We start from the raw sequence: 18,094 nt of genomic DNA, 5'->3' as shown, positions 1-18,094 counted from the left end.
CGTGCAACTGAGGAAAACGATACGCATGCACTGGGAATCGGTGGGTATTACAACAATGGGAGACATATGGCATGATGGGAAGATATTGGAATTTAATGTATTTGTAGAGGAAACTGGCCTACATCAAGGGCAATATATCACATATACCAGACTGGTGCGACGAGTGAAAGAAACGTGGTTTGAAATAGTGTTGGAAGACCAACCAGATACGACCATTGAAACAATCTATGACATCACAGACAGAGGGCACGAGGTATCCCGAATCTATGAACTGCTGATGAGTAGGGTTGGGAAAGAGGTAACCCAGCTAAGACTACAGTGGGAAGAGGAAGTGGGGGAATGTATGAATGATGGGTTGTGGGAGAGAGCTCAAAGGTACCATAAGAAGGTGTCCAGAAATACAAGGCTGCAACAAATTCAACTATCCATAACTCCTGGACCGTACATGACCCCCCAGAGGATAGCCCGATTTAAAAACGCAGAAATACAAACCTGTCCCAAATGTGGAGAAGTGAATGCGGAAATGACCCATATGTTCTGGGCATGCCTGGAAATTAGTAAATTCTGGAAAGAGGTGGCCCAACGCCTGACAGAAAAGGGGAATCACCCTAGATGTGGAATCGGTGTGGGCATGTACCATGGGGGGCCAGGGGGGTTCCCCAGACCACGCAAGCTTAAGCATGCGAGCAAACTTAAAGACCTGGCTTACTTACTGGCCAAGCGCAGGATTACCATGGGCTGGAAAGCATGCAACCGGCCAAAGGTAGAGGTGTGGTGGAATGACCTCAAGAGGGTGGGCTGCAACCGGAAGGGTGGTATGGACTGAAGCAGCCAATAGAGGCGGGGGGGGGGATAGGCAGATACATTGACGGCCTGGAGGCATTTAGTGGACACATTGGTTGGGTCCACCCAGGTATGTTTAAGCGGGGATGATACCTCCCAGAAAACGGACGAGGGAACAACCCAAGAGGATATAACGGCGGATGGCAAAATGGAGTAGGCTCCAGTTAAAGGGGGAGGGTAAAGGGTAGTTAGCGGTTATAGTTTAACAAGATATGAAATATTCAATAATGTATAACATGCACTGCTAACTTTTTTTTGTGTGTTGATTGGTTGTTAAAAAAATTAATAAAAAATAAAATAAAACTTGAAAAGTACACACATACCATAGGGTCACTCAAATATACAAATCTTTATAGAACTATGTTAGGCAAAAAGTGTACAATTGTGGCATTATTCCCCCCATCTTGACTGTGAGACTACAACTACCAGAATGCAATTGAGCAAAAAACAAAATATTGTCTGAGTGCAAAACTTTCAAGGACTGACAGTAGCGCGGTTTAAAAATATAAAATATTTTGGATGCCCATAAAGTGTTAAACAAGCTACAAGGAAGGATTTGGAAAGCGGTATTGGACTTCCCTAAAGCACTTCCTAACACTATTATCTTGCATGAACTTGGTCTTAATTCTCTTGCCGCAAAATTCTTTTGGAGGATGCCTGTGAACTATGGTAAAATGTTAGACCCCCCCCCCCCCAGCAAATTCATTTTACAAAGATCTAGCTAAAATGGTGGTGAATGCCTATCCTGCCTCGATTAACAGGTATGTCAAAAAGATGCAAACAATTTAAACTCAGTTGCCATGGATCAGAAAGACCTGCATGATCGTCCATGTATTGTAAAAAAGAGAGATTTTCAACTTGATTAGGTAAATACTATTGATCTGAATGCCACATATGAATCCTATGCTGATCAGACATGTTTTACTCATAAACAACAACCAAGACTCCAATATCTCTTCATTTTTCCTTGTAACAAATCTAGGACTTTGTATTTGAAATTCAAACTAAATCTTTTGTATTTGTATTTTATTGTTTATATAATGCTTTAATCCAAAGCGCTTTACAGTTTAACAACACGGGAACATTAAACGTGTAACATAAAAGCAATAACAGTATATGTGAGACAAACCAGAAAAACAGCATGTGGAACAATTTGCATTTGAGTAGGGAGAAGAATGGAGGGGAGGGGACGGAAAAAAGGGAGAAAGCGTAGGGAGTGGTGCGAGTTAGGAGGGAGGATGGACATCATGGGGAGACAGGGAAGATAGAGGGACGAGGAAAAGGGTATTGAAAGGAGAGCGAAAAGGTGTCAGGGAGGGGAGTGGAGTTTGCACACAAACGAAAAGATGAAGCATTGGGTCAAGAACAAAAATGGTGTTCGCATTGATGGCTGTAGATTCTGTAGAGAGGGGGCGAATCATGAAAAATTGAAACATCTTGTGATATACTGTGGCCACTTTGAAACTCTGCGTATAATCCATTTGGGAATCTACTTTAACGCAGACCTCTTGGTTTCACGTGAACTTTTGTGGACACAATGTATGTGGGGCACAAGACAGTCGCTGGTATTGGCATTCACTCGTTTTTTTAACTATTATCCAGGTATACTTATGTGAGATGGAAAAAAGTGAAACTGGATAGAACCAGTATGTTTATCTTTTTCTTTCTACATATGGAATTACTGATTTATAGGATTACATTTGAAATTTGGGATTATTGATTTTAATTAGATAGTCTCACTTAAATACATCTAAAACTAGTGTACTTCAACTATGTTATGTGTCATTTATTGTATCTGGAATGTATAATGTTTTTTTTTGTATTTTCTTATGCTTATGTTTGAAGTACAATGAGTTTGATGTATGCAATTATGTCATTTGCCATATGTTGTATTTGCAGTGTATAATATGTTTCTTTTTCGTTTCTTTGGTACTTTGTAACCTTATGTTTGAATATTTGTAAAGGTGCTTTGAGCCAAATACAAAACAAAAAAAAAATGTTGGTTAATTAACTTGTTCAGCCTGTGTGAAGTCATTATGGATAACAAATGTGAAGGGCAATAAGGTATTAACACCTGGAGGGTATTCAGCTGGGCAAAGGTGCTATATTAGAACTGGTTGAGGCACTAGGTCAGAATTTCTTTTGGTCTTTTTATTGATACTGAAAACAAGCCAACCAAAGAAAAAATACAATTCAACATTTGACAGCATTGCATCAATCAAACTAAAACACGGCAGGTATCCCAAACAATCCGTAAACCCACTCCTCATTACTCCTATGCAGACAATCCCTCTCCGTCGTAATGAACTCGGCCATCATCATTATATGTCCATCCATAACATCCATATTTTCCAAACCTTGTCAGAGTAGACGCGGCTCTGGTGCACCAACCTCTTCGATTCCATATGGTCAGGTTCCCTTACACCTCGCTGAAATGTCAACGATACCCATTTGTTGGCTGTTAGCAACTATGTCACCTAGGAATAACCCTGTATGTGCCAGAGACTGAGCTTGCTGTTCCATACTGATCTAGATAATGTTATGTTGTGTTATTTCATGTTGCTGGAATTTGTACCTTGCCCGCTGTCACTTTTATGGTCTCCAGGGGCTCTTGTGGATTTGAAAAAGAAGAAATGGACGGGGAGTGGTTGGGGGATTGAAGGGAAACGAGAAGGTGTTGTGCTCAACCATTGGTGCTGGTACAGCCAGGAGAAACTGGCATTTGTGAATTCTCTGGGTGGTTTGTATAATGTGGTTAGTGCTATCCTAGGTGTTTTATCCGACCAAATTAGATTTAACAGAACACTTAATATTATGAAAATAGTCCTTTGCTATATAGTAGTTGGTATACTATGGTAGGTCAGACCCAGTGGGGAGTGCGGACAAGAGGTCATTCTGTATTATTGAACAAAATAGAATAAGGTCTAACCTTTCCCTAACACTTAAGGCTTCTTTTCCTTATCTAAAAGAAAACAATAAGGGTACTTGTCAGTCTGTCTAACAAACCTAACACAGTCCTCTATCCAAACCTAATCTAACCCAAGTTTTTTCACAAAACTAACAAAAGGATTAACATTAATTCAACAAGAACAGGTCTGGAAAGGGATTTCTCTCAGGCCCGGGAACTGGTGGCTCACTTCTAAACTACACCCACATTTCACTCTGGTTTTACAGTTCAAAGTTCTGTTTTTAAAATAAAGTGTCTTTCTATCTCTGGGCCCTCTTCCTGCTCTCACCTGTGAGGCAAAGAACCTTGGTGTCATCTTCAACTCCACACTCTCCTTCTCTCTTCACATCTCTGGCGTCTCTAAGAAGTCACACTACCAGCTACACCTCCTCAGAGGTATTCTTCCTTTCCTCTCCTTCCCCCAGAAGATGACCGTCTCCAGAGCTCTGGTTCTCTTTAGGCTGGAATACTGCAACAGCCTCTTTCTAAATCTGCCTGCCTCTACAACTCATCCAAAACAGGACTGCAAGACTTTTACTTGGCCTCAAGCCCAGGGATCATATCTCTCCAGGACTGAAATCTCTGCACTGGCTCCCAGTGGCTTCGAGGATAAAGTTCAAAACCATCTGCATTGTCCATAAGGCCTTCTGGGACCTGAGGCCTAAATACCTTCAACTCTCTCTTCCTAAATATCTTCCTTCTCAAGCTCTTCGCTCATCCACCTCCAACCCTCTCAAGGTCAGTCGCTTCTCCAAGCAACGAGTTGGTGGTAGATCTTTCTTCGGCTGGGGCCTCCCTCTGGAACAGCCTCCCTGCCTCTCTGAAAATTGAGGAGAACCATCTCCTGTTCCAGAAGCACCACAAGACCTTCCTCTTTGCTTTTACTTTCTCTCCTCCTCTCCCCTGCTGAACTCCTGGCTGATACTGATACTGCACTAGTCACCTGGCTACCCTCTGTTCTTGAGCACAGGTCCCCTGCTCGCCAGTTGCACACCTGCACTCACTGCCCCCTTGGCAATCCTTGCACTCTGGGGCTGTTTGTCTCCCTTCAGCCCCCTACCAGCACTTGACACCACCTGATGTCTGCACTTACCCTTGCACCCGCCACCAGCTGGATGCGCTTCTTATTCTTTGTTCTTATTTATTTACTGCCTATCCTATGTACTGCACTCCCCCCCCCCCCTTCCCCTTGCATTTTTCACCTCCCCCCCTCCCCTGCACTTGGACAATCTCAATGTCACCTGGCATAGTAAGATCGTTGCCTCGGTCTTCCCTCTGTTCCCCTCCCTTGCCTCATCGCACCTTGAAACACTTGTGTATAGGAGCGTTATAATTGCCATATCACATCATATCTCTTCGATCAATAGAGCCATGATTACTCCAGTCTTGACTATAGGTTCTCTCACACTGTCTTGGGGTTGTGTATCCCTCTCTGCTCCTTAGAGTATTGCTCCACTCACCCCACCTTGGGGCCTTGCTTCTTACACCCTACAATCCTATGCAAAGGTGACCCTCTGACGTGAGAACGTGATAGCGTCTCTGCGTTTTGATTTTTCGTTCCTTCTCCAATTTGGCTTGTCCAGTATTTCAGCGCGTAAGCAGTTTCCTTCCTTGTTTTCGGAGCAGAGGATGCCTTCCTCCATATAACACTGGTTTCGGTGGTGTTCTGCAGACCCCCAGACCCACCACGGCTGCAGCGTGGGAGAGACAGTACTTCCATCTCGGTCGTAGCTTACTTGCCCCTCTATGCCGGCCTTCCGGTGCCCTTCCTAACTCTGGCTCTTCCTCCATGCTACCGCTAGCTCTGCAGTACGGCTTTGCCCCTCAAGGACGTTCTCAGGGGGGAGGCGCACCTCTGCGTAGGATTCCCTCGCCTCCATTCAAAGTTGCTTGTCTCTTTATTTCTGCCACCGTCTTTGAAAGGTTCATGTCGTTCCTCTTTGACTGAGATCAAGGGGAATCCAGCATTACCCGATGCCAAAGAGGTTGAAGCAATGTCGCCATTTGTTGGATTTAAAATAGAAGTAACATCAGTCTTTTCTATCCCCATATATTTAGACAGTGTATTCTTGATAGGGAGATGCTGCTGGGAGTGAGTCCTTGTCCCCTAGAGGGGAGACAATACTAGTGAGGTTCCACTATCCCAGACCCGTAGGGAGGGTCTTACTTAGCTGGCTCACCTCCCTAGCATCTGAGACACATTCAGGTTTTTCACACACTCTGATACCCTTCCCCCAACCAGCCGACTGAGTGTGGTCCACCTTCCCTCCGTCGCACGAGTTGACCCCTATACCCTTGCCTGAGCACGTGCCCTCCTGGTCCGCCCTTAGCACTTGCCCAGCCCCTTGGCCACCCCCCTACCCTTGCACTTCTCCCTCCTCCCCTCTCCCTGCACTTCCTGTTATTGCACTTGCATGATCCGAATGTCACAAAGCCTAGTAGGACTTTAATTTTATTTTCTCCTCTGTGCACCCTCCCCCCAAACAGTTTTGATGTATAGGCGCCATACAAATGCTCAATAAATACAAATATTACTTCTGATAAACATCTGGAAATCTCTTTAACACAAAGAAAATCCCAATCTGGAATGCCTAGGTATGATACATTATATGCAATATAACTGCCTGCGGCTGTATAGTGATGAGACTGAAGTATTACTGCTCAGCCGTCCTGCTAGGGCCCTCTTCCTTTCATGTGACCTGTTAGTCTTGGTGCCCCCAACCCCGTGGAGATGGATGGAGACTTGTGTGTTCTATTTGCACGTGAACTGTCTTTTGCCCCACAGATGGATGTACTTTTGAAATGTGCACACTTTCATCTATATAGTATCCAATGGTGCAACCATTTATTAAATAGACTCAATCTCAAACTATTAGTCCAGACAACGGTTTTATCCAGAATACAGTATTGTTTGCCCCTTATATTTTGGAATTACAAAAAATGTATTGCTAAGCTCCAAGCAGTTAAGACATGGGATGCTTAGTATAATTTTTGGTCTTCATGGATTTGAGAGATATCACAAGCTCGTCGGGCATTAGGCTGGCTGTCAATAGAAAATCAAATCCAAGTTTGTGCTCTCATGCAGATTTGAAAAAGTTTAGATGGTCTTGCACCTAAATATCTGTCCCGCCTGGCACAGCAAAATACCCCTATTTGGTTGCTTAAGTCTAGCACTAAAGATTTGCTCCAGGTGGCTAAATATACACCACCATTTGATTTGGTGGTAGATTTAATCACTTCTTAGGACACCATTTGTGGGAGCAGACTCTCAATCTCTATTAGAAACAGTATCACATTGCAGGTCTTTATGTCTCTCCTTAAACAATACTCATTGTCTTTTCAGACAATTTAGTCTGTCTTATTTATTGGAAATGGTGTATGGTATTAGTATATTAGTGCCTTGAAACTGTTTGCTATGGTTATGAGTTGTGCTTAATGAATAATTGTACTATTGAACATCTGGCTAGATGCTGCTGCTCATCTTTGCCTTCCCTCCCACTCGGTCACCTGCATTGTATTTTAATTCAGCACAACTGTTGGAACAGCTGCCTCAGCAGCCTCAGTAAAAGATACTGCTTGGCAGCCGCGCAGGGGTGTTGCTAGATCTGGAAACGATCCGGGGCTATGCTAATTTTGGGACTGTCGGGACTGGGGGCTAGGTAGCCTTTTTGGTTGTAACCCCTGAGCTTCTATCCGGGGCTACAACCAAAAGAACCAGGGCTATATCCCCCTCTGCCCCCCTAGCAACGCCTCTGCAGCAGTGAGGTCCTCTTCGCATTTCCGGTGTAGATATAAACCGTGATAAGAACTTGAGTGAGAGTCTTCTGCTGAAAATAAGTTCAATATGGCAAAAACGTGCTCTATCCATTAGCCACTGGCTAGTGATAACTGACTCTTAGTGAGTACGAAATTGCGTACTGTGTGTATGTGGAAAACTGAGGGGGTAAGTGACTTTTTCATGCCTGTTTAGTACATGGACTCTTGAAATGCGTGCCCCTGATAATGGCTCAGACACACATTCTTCTCAGAGCGTTGGTGGACCAGAGGCTAGAGACGTTGACTGGTAAGCCAGTGGCTGCAGAGGCTGTAGGTTTGATCCTCCCCACTAATATGCTAATATTATTTTTCCTCTCCCGAGATCACAGGTCAGCATGCATCAGGTGCCATCATAGCCCTGGTTTCTTTTTAATTCTTAATAAAGTTTCCACAACTGATGCATGGATTCAGACAGGGCTACTCCATTTCCTAAAAATACAACAAATACAAAGCCTACATGCATCTTGTTTGGTTGACTGTATTGATTGAGATATCAAATGTTGTTCTGTTAATGTTTATTTTTAATCTGCATATTAATAAAGAAATGTATTAATATGACAATGTGACTTTGGTAGCCAAGCAGCATCTCCCACTGGGAATGCTGAAGGTGGTCCTTCCATTTGTCACGGCAAGTTCAGTCCCTCAGAAACACCAACACATGTTTACTTTTTGTTTTTCGCTTTGTTTTTGTTGTTAAATGTCCACTTTTGTTGTTGCCTCCTGTTTTTATTTTGAGGCGCAGATGGGGAAGGAGTGTACGGACTAGCCTGAGCACCTATGAGGAGCTCCATTGATTGCAACAGCAACATATGGGTGCTGTAAATGTTCAATAGTGGCTATACAGCAGTGCTGCACAACGGGACCCGCGATTCCCAGACGGCTGGCCGACACTCAACTAAACATATGAGTGGTTGCTGACACCTTGAGTGTGAGACACTGTCCACATCCAGTGTTCTCCTTTGGGAAAGAATACAGGGACCCCGTGCCATTGGCTTAATGTACACGAACCAATTGGCCTGCAATATATAGAGCGGGGAGCAAACAACACCTCTGCGAATTAAGATACAACAATATTGCAACTAAGAAAGAAATGTAACCGTGGCTGGTTCCTGCGAACAACACATGAGGAGACCAAACCTGAGGTTTTTATACTTTGGAAGCGGCTTTCTGAAAAAAACATATTTGGATCCCCACTACTGAACACCTTGTGAAGCAAAAGAAACGAGCTCTTTGAAATTGAATGAAATTCGTCAATTCACATCAATTTGAATTCTGTTTTTAGTAACTGTGTTTTTGTTTGTAATGTATAAATCCTGATGAGGTGCACCAGACGAAGCTGTATAGACCGTTCTGGCAGCCCGAAACTCGAGTCGACAACACCATAGAGCCTACTCCTCCCAGAGTTGGCCTTAACTTGGGTTTTCATAGATAAAAGATGGGGATTAATAGGGGTCCATGAACAATCCTTTTGGAATACCTACCCAGTGTTTTTATATCGATTGATGGAAAAAATATTGTTAAATAGACACTTTTTGGAACTACCAAAATATCAAACCCATACGGAGGGGATGTTCTGAGTCACAGAACAAAACTATCAGGATTGCATTTTTTGCACAAGTATGAGTGGTTTTTTGTATGCATGGGGATGAAGGAGTACGCAAGGAATGATATGTGAGATGTGAGCCTTTTTTTGTTGATGTGATAAAATGTGTTCTTGACAATTGCTTTTTTATAGATGTTATTAATATATTTGATATGCCTTTTTGTAAAAGCTTTCTACGATTAAAAAATGATTAAATAAACCTGAAACAACTAAGTTCTGACATGCTGTTTTATGTCTAAAACACACACTCCTTAAATAGTGTTGTTGTCTTGGAGGGGATTATGCAGCGTCTTTACGCATACATTTATATGAATCAACTATAGGAGGTTGTGCAGTTTATCTACGGATAACTGCATTTTATGTTTGGCAATAGTGGCTATAAAGCAGCCACTTGGTAAATAGAGTACTGGCATCAGAGGTTCAAACCCTGTGCTTTTTGTTGCCTTTTGCCTACAAAGACGCTGTCATTATTCCTTGGTTAAAACATGAAATTATATTTTCTAATAATGTTTACTATTTTTTTTATTATTAATAGGCTTATCGAAAAAAGGTAGAGTACTAATGTTATTTCGTACAATCGTTCATATTATTAATTTGAATACATGTAAATAAGATTTTTTTGGATTACTAATACGGTATACCAATTGCTATTATTATTATTATTGTATTTTTGAGCATGGACCTAGTTTCAGGAGGCAACAAGCACTTTACAAATCGTGTGGGGAAAACATATTCTCAAATAGCCATAGAAACAGACTTTTGCCCAATCTTTCACTACGAACCATGAGCATTTTCTCCAGGTCCTTCCTGTAGGTTCTTTCTGGAGGTCCCTAAATTCATTATTGTCTTAGTACAAATGTTGGATGGGTCTTTACCCACTTCAAGTCTATTCAACAATTTATGCAGAGTTGGCACGCTCAAGGCCACATAAATGAGAAACATCCAAGTTAATTTCTACTTGGATGAAGCGACAACGCCATTTATAAACTATCTTAAGAGTCTTGGTGAGCACACAGCCCTGATGCACTGATTTCTTAATATTGAAGTAGTCTGTGACTTCTGCTTGGGGACCAAGTTGACTTCCGCAACATTCAGTACAAAAGTTGTATGCTATCAATCAGGTTTATATCTAAGGCATTTTGCCCCAGAATAGCGAACTGCTTTTTCCAATTGAGTTAAAGGTCTGAGATTTATAAGGGCTAGGTAATGGGGACCCATCTTCTGAGTTTACATCCTTTTGTATGAACAGGAATAACCTAAATGCCTGTACATTTGACCCCCAGCCATATTTAAAATCCACTAGTGCATCAGTTATTTTTTTTGTTATGCAGAACAGCTTCTAGGCATGTTCACAAGACTTTTCCAAAATTCGTCCTCGTAGTTTCCAACAATGAGAGCGGATATTTAAAACAATTGGCACAACTACGGCTAAGGCTAAGTGCCTTTACCACTTCTATCACTCGATAGACAAAGGGAACCCACAGTTTTAAATCCAAAGAATATAAATCTCCCTGGGAGGCTAGACTCAGATCCCCAGGAGGCTAGACCCAGCTATTGGAAATTAAATGCTACTCTTTTGCAGCACCTGGTTTTTCAGAGGACGATCGGGGAGGACAGTGAACAGTGTTTTAAAGACCGTGCTCAAGTGAGGGGGTCAGATGGGATGCCTTTAAAGCATACATACGGGGGTTGATGATCTCAAAGGGTGTGGGCTTGAATCAGGTTAGGAAAGAGGAATTATATCGCTTACTGACCCAATTGAAGGACCTGGAGGGGCAGTACCAGGTCATAGGCTCTTGCAAAGCTTATAGGGCACTCCAGATGGTCTGTAACCAGATTAATACCATGGAGGGGAATAGAGTGGACTATGCATGTATAGGAATAAGGTGGGTAAGCTGCTGGCGTGGAAACACAAGGCAAAGGTAATACAGGGGAACATTGGGGAACCTAGGAGCCCTGGGGGTATGTAGGTACTATAGGGGTCTATACTCCTCAGACTTCCCCTCAAGGGAAGAGGTAAATTATTGGCGGGATGCAAACTACCAAAAGCTACAGAGGCCCAGAGGCTAATGTTGAATGGGGATATAAGGAGGTTTTGCTGGCTATTGCTCGATTGAAAGTTACCAAGTCCCTGGCAATAGATGGTTCTATAAGACTTTTGTATGAAGGCTGATGGGCCCGCTCCATTTTCTATTCAATGCCATATTGAAGGAGGGATTTCACTGATGCATAAAGAGGGCAAGTATCCCTGGGGTTTGGTATTTTCGTCCCATCGCAGTATTCAATATAGACAGGAAATTGTATGCAAAGATCCTGGCGAAGAGGCTAGACCAGATCCTTCCAGATTTAGTGGGAGATGAATCTGGGTTTGTGGCATGGAAGCAGGCAGCCGATTACACTTGAAGGATTATAAACCTTATAGACTTAGTGCATAAAAGGAAATCTCACGCAATGTTGTTGGCCTTAGACGCAGAGAATGCCTTTGATTTTGTTAAGTGGGCTTTTTTGAGGGAGGTAATGGGCAAGTTCAGTCTTGGGGAACATTTCATGAGAGGGGTATTTGCGTTCTACAATGAGCCGAGCAGGCTGGTGTCGGTCGGCAATCGGGCAGCTGTCCATGGGGTTTAGATGCAGGGGGCAAGGCAGGGGTGTCCTTTCTCCCCGCTGCTTTTCACGCTCTTGGTAGAACCTTTGGCAGTCAAAATCTGGGCCAACCCAGACATCCAAGGCAACTGTTATGAAGGGGTTTCCCATAAGATTGTGCTATTACGCAGATGATATACTGCTGGCCATTTCAGAACCTGAAGGGTCTCTCCCCGTCATATTGGACTTGCTTAGGGGTTATTGAGCAGTATCAGGCTTCAAGACCAATCGGAAGAAATGTGAGGCCTTGAATTTGACCTAGAGCGGGTGGCGGGGCTGAAGATCATTTCCCCTTTTCGCTAGGAAGCTTGTAGCAATGGTTATCTTGGAATCCAGTTAACTGCAGAAATTCAGGGACTATATGAAGCTAATTACTAAAGGGTGTTGAGTGAAATTTGTGCGGAACTGGGGAAGTGGAGTTTGCAGGCCCTCTCACTATTGGGCAGAATAGCTGCATAAAAATTGGTTTTACTACCCAAGTTACTATATCTATTCCAGGTTCTGTCAATAGAAGTTCCTAGGGGGACAATAGAGAAGTTTCAACAAGATTTGAGCACATTCGTGTGGAAGAACGGTCCGGCCAAGGTGGCGATGGCGACCTTATATATGATATATATTTTATTTATATCGCGCTCATACACAAGTGTTTCAGAGGGAACAGAGAACAAAAACAACAATCTTACTAGGCCCAGTGACATTGAGAACGAGCATGGGGAAGGGGAAAAAAAGGGGAAAGCGCATGGAAGGGGGGAGAAGTGGAGAGTGCGGAACAGAAAAGACACAGAATAAATAATATGTAAAATAAACAAATAAGGCGAGATACAGTGGTAGTGCAGCCAGCAAGTGGCAAGTGCTAGGTTTAGGCAGATGGGATTTATCTGATAAGTGCAGGAGAAAAGAGGGTAGGGGAGCTGCATGGGTACAGATACAGACCCCAGTGCAGGAGGGTGGGCCGGAGACATTGCAGGAGGGTGGGCCGGAGACAGTGCAGGAGGGTGGCAGGTGAGCAGGTACCTGGGCCCGAAAGACAGAAGATGGCCAGGTGCAGAGTGCCAAGAGAGAAAGCAGATCAACAGGGGAGTAGAGAGGAAAAGGCAGAAGTAGTGTTAGTTAACTTCTTTTGAGAGGGTGATATTCTCCCACGATGGGTTTGCAGGGCTTATTTCTCAGTTGTACAGTGGCCTAAACGCCAACTTAAATGAAGGTTTCCCGTCCTACACAAGGGCTTGGCACAGGGATTTGGCAAAAGAGCTGAATGAAGAACAGTGATCCGTGATTTTGAGGGGAGTGTCAAGGGTGACGGTGAGGTCCGGGAGACAAGGAGGCTTGGCAATACCCCATTTATGGAGGTACTATCAAGCTTCACTGCTGCGGGTAGTTCGGGATTTGGTGAACCCAAGATAGCGGAAGGAGTAGCGTCACTTAGAAGAACAAGTAACTGGCAGGCCCTTCAGATGTATGCTGTTGATCCTGCAGGTTCTGAGTCCCTTGGGTATATATGAATTGCCTTGGACTAAAACCATGCTCGGGGTCTGTGATGGGATTGCAAAGCGATTAAGGCTGACCTCGTACCCGGACCCGGTGACCCCAATACATTATAATCAGGAGTTTACTCCAGCATACAAGGATAATGCTTTTCAGGTCAGGAAAGATGAGTGATGTGCATTTATTTGCTATATGTTCGAAGGTTCGAATATCGGACCCTTTGAGTCATGTAAGGCCACCTTTTGGGTTTGGAGAGGAGAGAAGCGTTTTAGATACCTACAGCTTAGACATTGGGTTCTTCAAAGCGACAACAGGGAAGCAGCGGTGAGACAGTTAACTTCTTTTGAGAGGGTGATATTCTCCCAAGATGGGTCAGCAGGGCTTCTTTCTCAGTTGTACAGTTGCCTAAACCCCAACTTAAATGAGTTTCCCGTCCTACACAAGGGCTTGGCACAGGGATTTGGGGAAAGAGCTGAATGAGGAAGAATGACCGGGATTTTGAGGAGAGTTATGGTGAGCACCAAGTTTGCGGAACACAACTACAAGGGTATACAGTGATTACAACAAAAAATAAACAAAAAATAAATAATGAAAAACCATTCATAAAATTTTGGTTGAACGTATATATGGGGGTGGGGTACGGGAATACAAAGGGTGGTGGGGTTGAGGCGGGGGGTAATACATCTAGGGAAAGGGAGTGTTTAGGGGGTCACCCCCCACAAATAAAAGAGAAAAAATGCAAAAATGTTGAATTATTTTTCCTTCACTGAGCAAGTTTTCATTTGTTATAAACATATGGAACCAACTACAAGTTACTGGGCAAGATGGTACATTACCTCGGAGAGAGAAGCACACATGGGGAGAGGGGCAACAGGATTGTGCTCAAGAGGTTGTGGGGGCGCAGGCACCTACCTGCACGTCTGGTGGGACTGCCCGAAGTTACAGCCCTACTGGAGGGAGTTGGTCCCTATTATACAAAGAGTGATGGGGAGGGTGTTTCAGTGCTCGCCGGTATTTTGTCTGTTGGGCCTAATGGATAAAAGAGAGGCTCAAGCCAGAGGCAGTTCTGTTGAACTCCTTCAATTAATGTTGATAGTTGCTAGGAACACCATCACAGCATCATGAAAATCGTCTCTGATCTTCTCCACTGACGAGTTGATGACTAGAATGTGGAGGCTTGTTATTTGTGAGAAGGCGACATACTCCCTAAATAACAGGTTAGGAAATTGTGGGGGGGGGGGTTTGGGAGGGGGCCGTTCTAGAATGTATCAAGAATATGAAGAAGGACTTTACCTGTCCTCAGCTGAGAGCGCTAAGTTTACTTAATCCGTCCTAAGGAAATGGGTAGAGTGTGTGGGGGTTGGGAGTAACATGGTTTTACAATGATGGGAGATAAGAGTAGATGTGGGTTTGGGTTAGGGAGGGGAAGTGTTTAATTTTGGGATCTGGGGTTAGGGGGTTTCTTCTCAATTGGTGTATGGGTAAATATTGTGTTTAAAGCTGTTATCGAGAGCGTAGGTATATGCTATTGATATATTCGACAAACAAATTCAAAAGTCACCAGTTTGTAGGAATGTTTGATATTTAATATGTACATGTCTAATGAAAAGATTTTAATACAAAAAAAGAATGGAAATCTGCAGGTCAGATGGATAACTGTAGATTTCTCTTATTTTGATTTAAAACCAAGAGCTTTCAGAAATTATTTTCATTGATGCCTCCCAGGGTTTCTTCATGGAAAAATGTAGTGGGCTCTCTGAACAAATGAGAGCATCATGACTCACCCTCGATAAAGGGGATGTAATTTTGCCTAACTGCAAGTAGGATTCCATGTTCTTGTTTAAAGGCAAATTTACATTAGACTCAGACTGAGAGCTTACATACTTCATGATTTACTGCATGTAAGTTTGCAAAATAATTGAACCAGCCTCTCTTGCTAATGTTATTAGTTGGTAAAGCATGAACAGTATTATCAGAGGTACCAAATGAAATAGGTTTCCTAAATCCCTTCTGTCGTGCTTCTCTGAATACATGTAAAATAAGTAGTAAAGGTAGGGCACTGGCAGACGGTTTTGTACCGTTCTCAGAAGGCTGCTCTTTTTTTCACAAAGTAGTATTTCCAATGCTCTACACTGCCAATGCTCTGGTTCAGCAAGTGATACAAGTAATATAGGCTTAAATACAGCTAGGTATGTGTAGTGCTCCATGTGTATGGAGCTGACCACCTAAAATGCAAGAAAGTAGATAATGATGGGACACATTGGGTATGTCTAAAACCATATATGGGTTTTATCTTGCAGAGATGTAGGGCGTCTTATTGCAGAAAAGACTGCCTCGAGTGCTAGCTTATATTACAAACGTTGATGAGAAGCTCTATACCTCTGTTGCCCTAACTTGGATGATAATTTGCTAGATAAGTAAGATTCTAACAGATTCACATACATTTTTGGTTTAATAGCTCTCGGATAGTTGTCAGTTTTTTGTAATCTAACTTTTTTTGTTGCAACAATTGATCATCAGTTTCTGTTCTTTGTATTCTTTAGCTGTAGCTGAGCAGGTGATTTGCTTCAAAGATTTCTAAAAGCATCATCAAATTGTGTTTGAAGAGCATTTAAGCATATGTAAAATTGAGAGAGAGCTTATAGTAAAATGTTTGCATTTATCTTTTTTACATAGCACTGAATATGTTAAAACGTGTTTCTCTATGTATTTTAGATTGCTCTGAGGGACTGTGTAACAATAGATGTGAACGAAGAAAAGAACCCATTCAATCCGTTTATACAGTAAGGCTATTTTTGGTCTGCTTTGCAAAATGAAAAGGTTTTCTGTGGATACATTGCATGTAACAGCTTGTTATGTTTTAGGCATGTTGATGCATAAAGATGATTCTATATAGACTGAGTTGCAAACTCGCTAGATATCTACTCCATGCTGTGCGTATTTTATTTTTATTAGGTTTATTGGTACAAAAACCATGAACCTATAACATTTTTATCAAAAAACATGGATATAAAACACAGCAAAAAATTGTATTCAACAGGAGTTATTAAAAATGTATTGCATTTCATTTTAGATTAAAACCTTTTACAAAGCATCCAGTAATATAAGCATAGGAAATCAAGTGTGGATTAAACAATTAATTATCCAACTATAGATTCAATAACAATAACCTTAAAACAAGCAAATACTTTAAAATCAGTCTTCAATTTTTAAATACGTTTTTACTATTAACTGCTTTATATAGTATGTAGCATAGTTCAATTTAATTGTTTCTCCAGAGAAAATTTGGGACCAAAATTGATTACCCTTAATCAGCCCTCCAGATAAGGTGTGTATATATGGGCATTTTATGCAGTAAAATAATGTAAATACGCCACATTTTATTTTTTATTTTCGTACCATTTACGCAGGCTGGCCACAGTACTTTTTTGTGAATTCCCCTATTCTTTCTTTCCAGTAGATGGTGCTGGAACACATATTTAGTAAATGCTAGCTTTGTGTGAACTCCTGTGCCATATTACTGTAATAGGAGTAGGATGCACACTTTTGGTGGAAAGGGCGTGTGCTTGGCACAGAAATCGCTGCAAGCGGTTGCTTTTTTTTAAATCAATCCTTCAAAATGCACAGGTTCTGTCTGGCGAGTTTGATTGGGGACCGGCCTGAAACGGAAGAACCAACAATGTCCTGCATGGCCCTTGATTTATTTGGCTGAATCTGAACAGGGTTATTTGCTACCACTCATGTTCGATCCATGGAGAAGGGGCATAACATGTTTTTATTTTGGATGTGGTACGTTAATGTTGCCTCGACAAAAGCCCAATCTTTCGGGTACTCTTTAACAGGATCATCCCCCAAGCAGACATAATTCTCTAAAAAGTGTTCTTCATGGACTATCTTCTGTTTAAGGAGAACACTAAGCATGTTTAGAGCTATGGAATAAATGACAGAGCGCTGCAGCGGCTAATGTATCCTGCAGAATTGTCCATGTCCCTCACATATTAGTGCTGTCTCTAGCAGACTGTGGAAATGCAACTTCTGGGTGGTGGGACCTTTGTGATGTCTGCAGCACAGTGTGTCAAATGACTAAAATCGTGTTCAATGCAACCTCGTGTCAAATGCAGCCATTCGCATGTGACTGGCAAAGGAGTTGATTAGCAATACACATTGTGTAGTACAGACGTTTGTTTATAGTTTGTGTCATTATTTTTTACTATGACTTCATATTCCCTTTTGTAAACGGCATTTGGACCATTCTACCAGTAAAAGCAGTAGAAGTATCTCCGCTGAAGGGCCCATTGACCTGGAAAAGCATCTGCCACCCATCGGATTACTGCAATGAGATAATCCTGCTAGCCTATGAGGATTAAACTATCAGAAATAACAAAAAACTATCAGAAATAACAAAACGCATACAGAGCCCAGAAATGTTAAATGTGTATGACATAATTGATATAAAAAACAAATGCTATGTACCATCCTCCGTTAATGTAAGACAGTGTTAATGTGGATTAATTCCAAAGCGCTGGGACGAGGAAGAGGTGCAGGTGTAATTTAGGGACATTACTAGCAACAAAACATTTCATGTATAACTAGAACACTGTTAATAACTTGCCTTCATACATAGTTTACTCCCAGAATGTATGCAGTTTCGTAGCTGTAAATACATTCTTACTGTCAACAAAGCATGCATCACATATAGATAGAATTGTGAAGATTAGCTTGCGTCGCATCTAGACAGAACTGTGATTATTAGCTTG

The 18,094-nt window shown here is 42.3% G+C and overlaps 1 protein-coding gene across 2 annotated transcripts in view; it reads left to right on the top strand.

Moving 5' to 3' along the window:
* The window catches only part of NSMAF (neutral sphingomyelinase activation associated factor), a 2,198,666-nt gene that overhangs the window by 128,739 nt on the left and 2,051,833 nt on the right, over positions 1 to 18,094 (top strand). For both annotated transcript variants that reach the window (XM_069621092.1, XM_069621093.1), the window contains exon 4: positions 16,053 to 16,120. In XM_069621092.1, the coding sequence (XP_069477193.1) occupies positions 16,053 to 16,120 (68 nt within the window). The remainder of the gene's footprint in view (positions 1 to 16,052; positions 16,121 to 18,094) is intronic.

The sequence above is a fragment of the Ambystoma mexicanum genome, chromosome 5q (genome assembly GCF_040938575.1).
Source record: "Ambystoma mexicanum isolate Mex_15411 chromosome 5q, UKY_AmexF1_1, whole genome shotgun sequence".
Classification (NCBI taxonomy): Eukaryota; Metazoa; Chordata; class Amphibia; order Caudata; family Ambystomatidae; genus Ambystoma; species Ambystoma mexicanum.
This window is presented reverse-complemented; position numbering and strand designations above follow the sequence as displayed.